Source organism: Podarcis gaigeae (genome assembly GCF_964106915.1).
Source record: "Podarcis gaigeae genome assembly, chromosome: 7".
Taxonomy (NCBI): Eukaryota; Metazoa; Chordata; class Lepidosauria; order Squamata; family Lacertidae; genus Podarcis; species Podarcis gaigeae.
Window position 1 is genome coordinate 38,202,262 of NC_139683.1, and position 12,312 is coordinate 38,214,573.

The 12,312-nt window shown below is 43.9% G+C and overlaps 1 protein-coding gene across 4 annotated transcripts in view; it reads left to right on the forward strand.

Moving 5' to 3' along the window:
* LOC310848639 (DGAT1/2-independent enzyme synthesizing storage lipids-like) overlaps positions 1-12,312 on the forward strand; it is a 62,671-nt gene continuing 50,359 nt past the window's right edge. Inside the window, exons 1-7 of one of the 4 annotated variants that reach the window (XM_083748012.1) lie at positions 3-311; positions 780-1,621; positions 2,852-3,016; positions 3,405-3,595; positions 4,016-4,076; positions 4,547-4,686; positions 5,882-6,065. In XM_083748012.1, coding sequence (XP_083604138.1) covers positions 1,342-1,621; positions 2,852-3,016; positions 3,405-3,595; positions 4,016-4,076; positions 4,547-4,686; positions 5,882-5,986 — 942 coding nt within the window. In that variant the 5' untranslated portion in view covers positions 3-311; positions 780-1,341 and the 3' untranslated portion in view covers positions 5,987-6,065. Of the gene's footprint in view, positions 312-779; positions 1,622-2,851; positions 3,017-3,404; positions 3,596-4,015; positions 4,077-4,546; positions 4,687-5,881; positions 6,066-12,312 lie in introns of those variants that run through there. The other 3 variants (XM_083748013.1, XM_083748014.1, XM_083748015.1) reach the window with 3 other exon arrangements.

Sequence of the window (12,312 nt, forward strand, 5' to 3'; positions counted from 1 at the left end):
GTGCACCCCCACCTTCCCTCGTTTTCTTAGATTCAGGCGGATGACGAGGACAGCTCAGAAGGGCCTTGCATAAACGCACATGAGTGCAATGGTAGAGGCTTCACTGGAATGCTTAAAGCCCACCACCAGCACACGTGAAAAGGATATACGAATTGGCTCCTCCATGTAGCTTGACAAATTGTGGCTAGGAACGGCCAGGGGTGGAGTCATAGATCTAAAAAAGGGGTAGACTCGAATACACTGGCCAGCTTCTGTTTTGACTCGAAATGTTCATTTGGGGCTTCTCAGAAGTACATAAAGACAAGAAGCAGGTGTGAAGTGAAGGCACAAGACAGGTGTTGATCATCATGTGAGCTGCGCACAGGTGGGCTGAAGCGAGCTGCTGACCAGCCTGTGGAGCCTTCTTTTATTGAGACAAATATGCAAGCTAGGCAGATACATTTTGGGCTGTGACCTTTACACATCTTCCGTCCTGAGATCGTGGGGTGGTACAAAGTTATTTTGGCACCTGTTTCCACCGCGTCATTTTCCCCTTGCAAGTGTATGACGAAGGAGACAAAAGGTCTCAGGGACAAAGGTTACAGACAGGACACCGCCGACTACTGAGACCGCAAAAGGTCAGACAGAGGGAACGATGTACCAGACAGCTGTGGCTTGTCTGAGGAGGGGTTGTACCCCACACCCCAGGGTCACACATGCAGGCAGACTGTGGCTGCCTGCTGGTGCGGAAGTGTGCTCCCTCCAGACCCCACTCCCTACTCCGCGATATCCCTACACAGGTGGAAGGAGCATCTGCCCACAATGGCGCCCACCTGAGAGGTGCCAGAACTACATTCTGATTGAAATATGTTGAATCATACATTACTAATACAGTGGTACCTCCAGTTGTGGATGGGATCCGTTCCGGGGCTCCGGTTGGATCCCAAGGTTTCTGCAACCGGAGATACCTGTTCTATGCATGCATGTCGTGCAACAGAGCCCTTCTGCGCATGCGTGGGTGGCGAGACCCGGAAATATACTTCTGTGCTTGCTGGGTGCATATCTCGAAGGATACGTAACAAGAGGGGCACGTAAGTAGAGGTACCACTGTATTGTACTTCCCAGCAATGAATGTTGAAAAAACAATATGTCTACTTGGCAAGTTATAATGGGAAAACTAGAAAAATAGTAAATAGCATGAGATTTCATGAATGTCTCTGGGGTGGCAATTCAAACTAATGTACTGCATTTTCTGTTTTTCAGGTAAATGGTGTGTGGGGGGGAAACCATTACGACTGTGGAAAATTCCACTTGATTTCTTTCTTTCATTGGCATACACTTGATGCTTCAGATCAGGAAACAATGAGCTGGTTTACTCAAATGCTGGGAAACTGGATTAGTTTTCCTTATTTAGAAGACTACCTGACCTCGGTGGTTCACCCTCTGTGGTTTTTTGTGCTTCCGATGTTGTTTTATTCAGAAATATTGGTTTTCTGGTTTTTTTCCTCTTGTTCCTCACTATTGTTATATATTTACAAGAAGATGAATAACCACCAAGAAAATGATTTTTATAGCAAATTTTGGGACAAGCCAAAGCAAGTTATGGCTAAAGTTGTAGATACATATGGAAAGATATGGCATGGTGAGTAAAGGTTTCTTTCATACCAATTATTCCATCTTATGAGCCACTATACTTTCATAGTACTGAGCATCAGAATTTCAGGCTTCAAGCACTGGAATAATAATAATAATAATAATAATAATAATAATAATAATAATAATAATATTTTTTATTTATATCCCGCCCTCCCCAGCCGAAGCCGGGCTCAGGGCGGCTAACAACACTAAAACAGTACAACATTATAAATAGTTGCCACAGTGCATCAGGAGTGTAGCTCTGAACCCACCTTGGCGTCACAACAGCTACAAGTTTGGTTTGGCTTCATAAGACTCAAAACAAAGCCATCAATATTTATTTATGTAATAAGCAATCATAAAGAAATATAAAACTTTTTATGAGGTATGAAATTAAGACATATCACAGAAGAAAGGGTCAATTGGTGACTGCATAAACACCATACATTTAATCACATTTAAAGCATGCCTCGTCTCCAAAAGAAACTTGGGAGAATGTTGCTTACACCCAGTGCTTTTTTCCTGTCGGTACGCATCATCGGTATGTTGTACTGCCACCTCTTTTCCCCCTGCCACCATCTTGCTGCCACTTGCCCATCCCCCACTCACTCCCCCTGCACCTTTACCGCTTTCGACTCCAAAATCTCTGCTGCATCCCTCGGCTGCAGTCAAGCCAGAGCCAAGGCACTTTGGCCATTGTAAGAGCCATGCCATAGCACCTCCAGGAGGATTCCCCTGCAACCACGGGAAGCAGCAGTGATGGAGGAGGAGGAAGAAGCAGCAAATTATTAACCTCTTAACCTCGGGTTAAGAACTTTGCTTCAGGATGAGAACAGAATTCGCGCGGCGGCGGCGGCGGGAGGCCCCATTAGCTAAAGTGGTACCTCAGGTTAAGAACGGTTTCAGGTTAAGAACAGACCTCCGGAACGAATTAAGTTCTTAACCTGAGGTACCAGTGTAGCTGTCTCAAAGGCTGGGCAAAAAATGTTTGCATCCATGCCCAAACGTAAGCAAGGAAAGAACATTTCAGGAGAGTAGGTGTCCCCCTTCTTTAATTCTGTGACCACCACAGAGTAAGCTCTGTTTCCTGTGGATGACAACCTAGCACCCACAATGCTTGAGCATATAGCAGAGCTTTTTACCTGAACCACATTGTTTTCCTCCACTAAAAGATGGTGATATCATATTTAGTTTCATTAAAGCAATATTTATTTGTTAAACTTTGTATTATTTTCAGGTTATGAACTTATGGACATGGAACGTCTCCCTAAAGGTCCAGGGATTATTATTCTCTACCATCCACCTTTTCCTATCAACTATATATTATTTCTGACTAAACTTTATAAAAAGACAGGGTTACACTGCCATTCAGTAATTGATCACATGTTGTATTGGACACCAGGTAAATGATTTAAATTCAAATCATGCCTTTTTAGATAAAAATGTATAAAATATGACATAAAACAAAGGGATTAAATATAAAACAGTGCATCAGGCAAGCAGGTAAAAAGCAACAGAAAATAAAATACCACCAATAGGTGAAATTGCACTCAGTCTCACTCTATTGCTTACCAGAAAAAGATTACTCCAAGAACCTGTGAGCAAAAGAGGAACTAGCATAAAGGTCACCTTTCATGAAATCATGGTTGAAGAAGATTTGCAGAGAGCTGTACTTGTGATCCATAATAGTGCAATATCATTTGAATAATGACACTTGTATAGTATTCACACTATTTCCTAAATAAGAGTTATATAAAGTGCATTTTTCTGTTTGGGGTTTATTTTTTTAGGGATGAAGATGATGTGTGATGTTGTCTTCTTGAGAGATTTCACGAATGCTGAATGTGTGGAAATTCTGAAGAAAGGCTATTTATTGGGCATTATACCGGGTGGAGCTAGAGAAGCAAACTTTAGTAATGATTACAGCTTAATGTGGGGTAACCGCAGAGGTTTCGCTCGGATAGCTTTGGAGGCGAAAGTGGTGAGTGACCTTTGGGCAATTTGTATTGACCTCAAGATTATCCTGGAAATGACGTATGACGTAATGTGTTAAAATCCTTGATCTAGCATCCTAAATAGCCAAGAATGGCAGACATCCTGTTTTGGTGTCAAATGATTATCTGGAGAGCCACAAATCAATGGCATTTAGAAAGAAAAACAGATTTTCTTTCTTTTTTCTCTTCAATTCCTGAAAATCTGGGGGACAGCTTGTGAAATTTCTTCATCTGAGATATTTGAATTGAAGCCAATTAAATAATTTATGAGTTGCCTGTCATTATAATACCAAATGTGAAGCATTCTTCCTAGTCTTTAAGAAAAATAAAGGCAGGACGGTTGGGGGGGAAGTAGTTTTCCAGTTCTCACCTTTCTTTTCATTGTTATTCCATCTTTTATCTTTTAGCCCATCATCCCTATATTTACCCAAAACATGTGTGAAGCATACAGGACCATTGGAAAGACAAGTGAGCTAAATATCCTATGTTCCTTGGTTGACCAAGAGCTCTGATATCAGGGAATAAACATTTTAGTACTTTTTTAAAAAAAGAATATCTATTTATTACCTACTAGTAGAGTTTATTCCATGTACACTTATCTGCAAAAAGCTGTGCTGCCTGCCTCAGAACTGAGTGAACATGTCCTTGCTTAGTTTCCCATTAAATTTAAAACAAAGCTACAATAGATAAATGTGGTAGCAACCCTAACATGGAGGGGAACTGAGCAGGAAACAAACCATATTCTGCAGTCTATTGCACAACCTAGGACCCTGATTGCAAAGTATGAGAAGAGCTGAATGGATATCTTGCATCTCTTTCCCCAAGCACTTATATTATTTAACTCTTCCACGCTGTGATGTATGGATTGTAACTGCTAAACACTCAGAATGCCAACTAATTTGAAATTCTTTCCTAATCTTCTTCCATTTCATACACAGGTCTGACAAAATGGCTGTATGAGAAAACTCGATGTATATTCCTTCCCACTTATGGAGGGTTCCCAGTGAAATTGAGGACATATGTTGGAGAACCCATCCCATATGATCCAAATATAACTGCCACAGAGCTGGCTGAAAAAGTAAGTGAACCCTACACTTGGAAGTAAAGAAGCAGAATATTTTTTCCCTGTTGGTTTCTCTCTCTTTCAGTTCTAAATTGTACTCTGTGTACAGTGGTACCTCAGGTTACAGATGCTTCAGGTTACGCATTTTCGGGTTGTGTACCATGCCCAACCTGGAAGTTCGTGCTTTGCACATGCGCAGAAATGCCGAATCGCGACCTGTGCGTGCACAGATGCGGCGCTGCAGGTTGCAAATGTTGCGGGTTGCAAATGTGCCTCCCACACGGATCACGTTCGCAACCCAAGGTTCCACTGTACTCACTTCCTCATTCTATATGACCAGAGATAGGGTTCATTATATACACTTTTGTGCATCATTTTCCTCGCTCAGTTTCCCTCTTCTTAACTTGTTCAGACTAATTAAATGGGAGAAACTATGCATTTTATCTAGTGCAGCACAAAGAGAGATCTGATCACACAATGGAACTTTTTTCTCCCCCACTATAGAGGGTACCTCTAAGTCACCCCAGTGCCAATTTTTGAGGGTGGTGAGAGGGCTGAAGAGGAAGACAATTCATTGTACACATGGATGTGTGTTGCATGAGCCAAACTGCACTGTTGGATACAGTTCTCTTTAACAGCCATGATTCCAATCCAATGAGCTACCAACCCTGAATCTCCAACACATTTTTCGTTAGCTATTGCTTGTGCATCATCAATCTCCTAAATGGGATGCTGTTTCACAGAAGACAATTTTAAACACAGGTGCCATCTTTATGGTAAACTCTGGTATTACATTATAGTGTGACAATAAATCATTCTTAAAGAGTGACGTTGGTTAGGACTGTCTAAAAGAAGCTCAACAATTTTGGGGCCTTGCTAAACGAGAAAACCAGGGTAAACATGAATACAATGGGCTGGATTCACAGAGAGATTGTAGAGTTTGCTGGCCCTGGCTCCTCTTGCTCAACCCTCCATGCCTAAAAAGCCGTTCTTGAGTGTTGATACACAAGGCCTCTCATGCAACACATCTCTGAATACAAATGACTGGATTTACATTTGCAGCATCGTCCCTCAAAATAAATTCAGTTGCTTACATTTACATTTTTGCTGGAAAGAAGGAGATTCTGGATGCCACAGATTCTGATGCCTTTTGCTTTTTCCTCACTGATATTAAGAACTGTGAATATCTATTTTGTTTTTCTTTCAACAGGCAAAGACTGCACTTGAAAATCTTCGTGATAGGCACCAAAAAAGGCCAGGAAATATATTAAGAGCTCTTTTAGAACGATTTGATAAGCATGACAAAGCCAACTAGTCCATATAAAACAAACCATATGTTTGTAATAGGAAAAATTAATAATTATGTAATTAAAGCTAAGTTAACATGCATAGAATTGTGCTGGATTGTATATGAATTATTTGGAAGGGTCCCTAGCTCAGTAGCTCAGCACCTGCTGTGTGTGCAGAAGGTCCTAGGTTTGGAAGAGGTACAGGTGCTTTCCTGCCCTATCCTGCAATACTCCCAGAATCCCCTTTTTGGGGAACTTGCATTAGTAGAGGCAGAATCGAAGAGTATAACGGGAAGGCAAGTGTTTAACTGAAACATGAAATAATACTATATGTGAAAGAGTAATGTCTATAAATCACCTGTATTAAAACAGTGGCACTTCTTTCATGTTTATAAAAGGGTGCTCCATGATCTGAGCCCTATAAAGCAAGTTTTCATAAACAAATAGCAAGAAAAGTAGAGAACATAAAAATATAGCCAGGCTTGGTGAAAAAAGTGACTGATCTAACAAAAACAGCCAACTCAGCTTTGAATCTGAGTCTCTGCAATCCACGTGCAGTTATACAGCTAAAGAAAACTGTCCCAGACTTACATCTTAAACCTGAGGATTACTGAAATTGGGATCAGAATCTGAGATGGAGTGGGGTGCCAGAGAAAGAGCAGGGGGAAGACATGGCTGAACAGTTTGTATGTGGGGTAGGTAGGGTTGCGCAATATATCAATAAATTTTTAGAAACCAGTTTGAAGAGCATATCCTGATGACCATTTTGAGCTTGTGACATATCACCAGAAGGAGCCTGAGAATGTGCTCGCCTGCCTGCCTGCAGCTTCCTTCCTTCACAAATGGGCTCCCTCCTCCCTTCCTCCTGATCACTCCTCCTGCCCACACCCTCCCCACCACAGTCCAGCCACTGTAAGGGGCTAGAGGCAATTGCTGGGGAGGACCTGCTGCCTGTGATTTTAAAGCGTATGCTGCTCGCTCCTCTACACAGCCCTTCTTAATTCTCCCCTGCCTCCTGCAGCCACAGCCATTAAAAAAAATAAATCAACAGTTATTTACTTAAAAGTAGGAAATAAAATATTGTCCTGCTCCGTCTCCACTTTTGTGTGTGTGTGTGTGTGAGACAGAGAGAGAGAGAGAGAGAGCGTGCAATGGCAGGCCGAAAGCAGGATGCTGCCTTGCCTTCCCTCTCCCAGATATGAGTCTCTCGCTTTTGTGCCACAAAGGGAGAAATGGGGTAAACTGAGGGGGGAAGATTCAAACTGGCTGCCTTACGAGAGAGGTTGGATGGCCACCTATCACAGCTGCTTGAGTTGAAGGGGGATTCACACTATCCATGCTTAAGGCCTGGAAACAAGAAGTAGGCACATTGCCACCAACCCCATCCCCACTAATCCCCTTGTCTCATTATCCATTATCAGTCATGCGGCCCAAACCTTTCACATAGAATCATGGCAAACCAAAGGCCTATACTGTCTTGCAGACTTCTACAAAAACAATAAACCCATATCAACAGAGGAATTACAGGATAAAATAGGAGGCATTCAAGTATCCTGGCTAACGCACCATCAACTGCACACATCCCTAATCAACAACAAAGCCTTCTTTTGTCAGCAGAGGGACATGGTAGGGGGGTAGTATCTGCAATATACAAAATACTACAGTGGTACCTCAGGTTAAGTACTTAATTCGTGCCAGAGGTCCGTTCTTAACCTGAAACTGTTCTTAACCTGAAGCACCACTTTAGCTAATGGGGCCTCCTGCTGCCGCTGTGCTGCCGGAGCACGATTTCTGTTCTCATCCTGAAGCAAAGTTCTTAACCTGAAGCACTATTTCTGGGTTAGTGGAGGCTGTAACTTGAAGCGTATGTAACCTGAAGCGTATGTAACCTGAGGTGCCACTGTACTTTACAACGCCGCAATCGCACTTGACACAATTAAAAAACAATGGGAACATGACATAGGTTACAAAATAAACTCTATCCAATGGACTACAATTTGGTCCAAACCTCCCTTTAAATCCACCTCAGCCAACAGAAGAGAACTCACTTTGAAACTTATCTATAGATGGCATCTGACCCTGAGGAAATTGGTGTTAATACATCCAGGAACCTTATCAAAATGCTGAAGAGGCTGTACCTCTACAGGTACATACCTTCACATGTGGTGGGAATGTTCCCAAATCCAACCCTTTTGGACAGCAGTCCTACAAAAAATATGTAACATAACTAAGGAGGTATTGGAACCCACTCCAGAATTGGCCCTATTTTCCAAAACAATAATGTTCACTTCCACAAAGAGCTTATAACCCACCTACTCTCAACAGCCAGAAACGTCATAGTTAGACACCGAAAAACTAAAACTGACATGAAGACAAAAAAAAGAGGACACCTTCACTCTGGTGTGGCTCCCTTTTGTTACACGCACAGCTCAAACTGACAACAGTGATAGCAGGGATATACCAACAGCATTCAGCTCAATATGGCTAACTTGACCTAATATTTCACACACACCCTTCTGCAACTTCAAACAAATCTCACTACAGTTCATCAGAGGCAATAAAAGGCAAATAAACACGGCCTGCCCCCAATCTTCTCTCATCGTCAATGTAAACCAGTAAATATACAGAAAGAGAACCTACTCAACTGACACTGGCATAAAACTCCATAGTTACCATCTATGGACCAGCAGCTTTTACAGCCTCAGAGGTTCCAGAATTATTAAAACAGCTGATCGACTCACATGTAACAAAAAACAAACAAACCACTATAACCTTATACAAGTGTTTATTATAAGCATACCAGTTTGATAGGCAAATATTAAGAGAGGAGCGGAATAATGAATTAGGGATGTCAATCTTGGCCAAGCAATGAGAACCTGTGCTAAGTTCTACAACATGGGGGTCTCTGGACCTTAGACTAAGACTCATATAACAAAAAATATTATTTAGAATTTAATGCACTCGACTACGTTTGTTTAGGAAAGGGCTGTCTATGACATCTAGCATAGGGGCAATGTTTCAAATTTCTTGACGAGCTGTCTGTAGTAAAATCAGCACAGCATAATTTAATTCCAACTATCAAACGGATGGTATTAGAGATCTCAGATAATGCCTGGAGCACACGTCCATTCACCCCTTTTGGTGTGGCAGCATTGCAGGACGGTAGAGGATCCACTGGGGCCCCAACGAGGGAACCATGCATTCGGTGCCCTTTCTGATAGGTGGTGGGGGCTTATCAGGAGCCGGATCCTGGCATGCACCCTAGTTTGGTGAATGAGGATGCAGGCTGGGACTTGGGCTGTGCCAGGGGGCAGTGCCGATGGAGCAGAAAGGCTTCCTTCAGGTCCACTCCCTGGCCATTGAAGCAGCCCACACCTGCAAGAATTTATGCTCTTAGTCTTGGCAAGAATTGAGTCCCAAGGACCCCTGGATGCTTTTCTCATTCATTTGGGAGGAAATGATTTGGGCCAACACAAGGGTATTGATCTAACACGGGTTATAATCTAGGACTTGCAGACATTGCACAACCTGTACCATCCCAAGATCACATTCTCAGATGAGACCCTGTTTAGGCCGGATGGCGCGCATCTTTCCTTATCAGGAAACAATATTTGGTTGCCAGATATAATTGAAGGTATTAGGGCGTGGATGTAGATGTGTTTTTCAGCAAGCTGTCTGCTCGGTTGGGCATTGGGGCAATCCGTTGTCTTCGCCTGCCCCTCCAAAGACTGGTGTATCCCATTAATGGGATCTGGGAAGCTATCACATTATTTCTCCCCTGTTGACAATCACACTTAATGCAGGAAAATACTACTTCTCTGTTACAAGGAATATCTCTTCTCTCGAAAAGAGAGTAAAACAGACCATCATATGTGTATGCAAACATTGCTCTGACAACTGACAAATGCATGCTGGATGTGCTGGTCCTGGGGGGGGGGGTTACCGTGAGGTGTGGTCAGAGTCCGGTCCTGGGCCGAGGGTCTGGAGACTGTCCACCATGGGCGAGAAGCCGGGCGTGGTCGGGAACTCTGGAAAAACAGGTCTGGGTGCTGGCAGAAGCAGGTTTCCAACGTCGTTGCTCCGTCAACGCATCCTGGAGGCTCTGCACGTTGGCCACCCGGGAATTGTCAAAATGAAGGCGTTGGCTCGGTGTTATGTCTGGTGGCCTAACATGGACGATGCCATCACTGCCTGGGTGTCTGCCTGTCAAGCGTGCCAAGAATCGAGGCCTGCACCACCGGCAGCTAAGGGACACACCTGGGAGACGCCAAAGACACCCTGGTCGAGGGTGCACATCGATCTGGCCGGCCCCTTTCACGGCTGGACCTTTATGGTAGTGGTGGACGCCTATTCCAAATGGCTGGAGGTGGCCCTGATGCCCTCCACCACTACCAAGGCCGTCATCCGGGTGCTGCGAGGCCTCTTTGCAACGCATGGGTGTCCTGATGTCCTTGTCTCCAACAACGGACCGCAGTTCACGTCAGGCACTTTTGAGTGGTATCTTTTGGGACTGGGCATCCGCCATGCCCTAACGGCACCATTTCATCCATCCAGCAATGGGCAAGTGGAGAGAATGGTGCACTCGGCAAAAGGGGCACTGGCGCGCCTGGACCGGGGAGACTGGCACGAGCGGGTCACCAAATACTTGTCCGTGCAACACATCACCCCTCATGCGGCCACAGGGCGGAGTCCTGCTGAACTGCTTATGGGCCGCCTCCTCAGGTCACCGCTTGACCGGCTGCACCCGGACTTTGCCGTGGCCAAACCCGCAGGCTGTGCCAACGCGCCATGGTCATTTGTTCCAGTAAACCAGGTCTTTGCCTGGAACTATGTGGGGGACATTCCTTGGGTGCCAGCCACAGTAGTGGGAGTCATCGGACCTCGCTCGTACCAGGTGGCACTCGAAGATGGACGCTTGTGGCGCCAGTACATAGACCAGCTTAGGTGCAGGGTTGGGGACTTGGACACTACCGTGGTGCCCCCAACTGTGCTCGTGGCTCCAGAAGAGACACTTACAAATGGCGAGGCTCCACCTACACTTCCCTCGCAAATTGCCAGCGTGGAGCCGAACCAAGCCGCTTCAGGGGGTCTGCCAGACTTACCACAGGCTCAGACCACTCCACTTGCGGAGCTCCACCCACAGCAGCGGATCCAGGGGATTTGGTTTCAACGCCACCTAGGGTTGCACCACAGCCTCAGCAAGAATTGTGTGGCCCCCCGGGTCTGGAAAGTAAACGAGTGGACATTTAGACTGTATTTCACTGGAATGACAGGACGGAGTGTCTGCTCGAAAACATGATGGTTGTATTTGTGGACATATGAGAGAGCATTATAAAACCCACACAGAGACAAAATAAGACTGCTCCTTTTAATCCACTTGTGGAGAAAACTCGGAGGTGACAGAAAAGGAAAATGAATAAATGACAAATATGAGAAGATGGGACTGGAAACATCATTGCAGTAAGGAAAGCAGCACGAATTTGGATCTTTGGATTCCTGACGATCAAGGAGCATGGATGGGTACCCCCCCCAAAAAAAAATTAATTTGGAAAACATTTGGACTTTATGATGTGTATTGATATAATTTGGACTAATTGGTATGATATGTTTAATTTGGCAAATGAAAACTTACCGTAATAAAAATTATTGAAAGAAAAAAAAATTATTGAAAGAAAAAAAAATTAAACAAGGCAACATTATTTCTCCCCCGTTGACAAATCCCACTTAATGTAGGAAAATACTACTTCTCTGTTACAAGGAATACCTCTCCTCTGCAAAAAGAGAGTAAAACAGACCATCATATGTGTATGCAAACATTGCTCCGACAATTGACAAATGCATGCTGGACTTCTTTCGCCTCCACCTGACAATACTGGACATGTACCGAATACCAGAGACCCTTTGATGTCAAAGCATGTCAACCTGGAACTTTTTTGCTCCTGATCAAGCAATGCATACTGCAGGGGCAACTCCTGAAGAAGCTTTTCAACCAGCCGCCTGCAGTAAAATCAGCATGGCAGGATTTAATTTCAGTGATCAAACAGATGGTATTGGAGAGCTCAGAAAATGCCTGGAGCACAAGTGACTGGTCAAGTTTATTGGAGTAGACTTGATTTCTGAGGATGATTACTTGAGATTTGGTATTCAAACCCAGTAGTGTTAACGAAATCCTCATTTGCTGTAGAATTAAAAAGTCACATGCCAATGAAAAAGCTTTCACTTATGCTCTAGGATTCAATATTGCAACAGAACATGTTGTTCAGGTATTACACAACATACATATTGTACCTGACTGGAAGGGAGAGACTACCATGAAAGGGTACACTTGTCACAATTCCTTCCTTTACTCTGT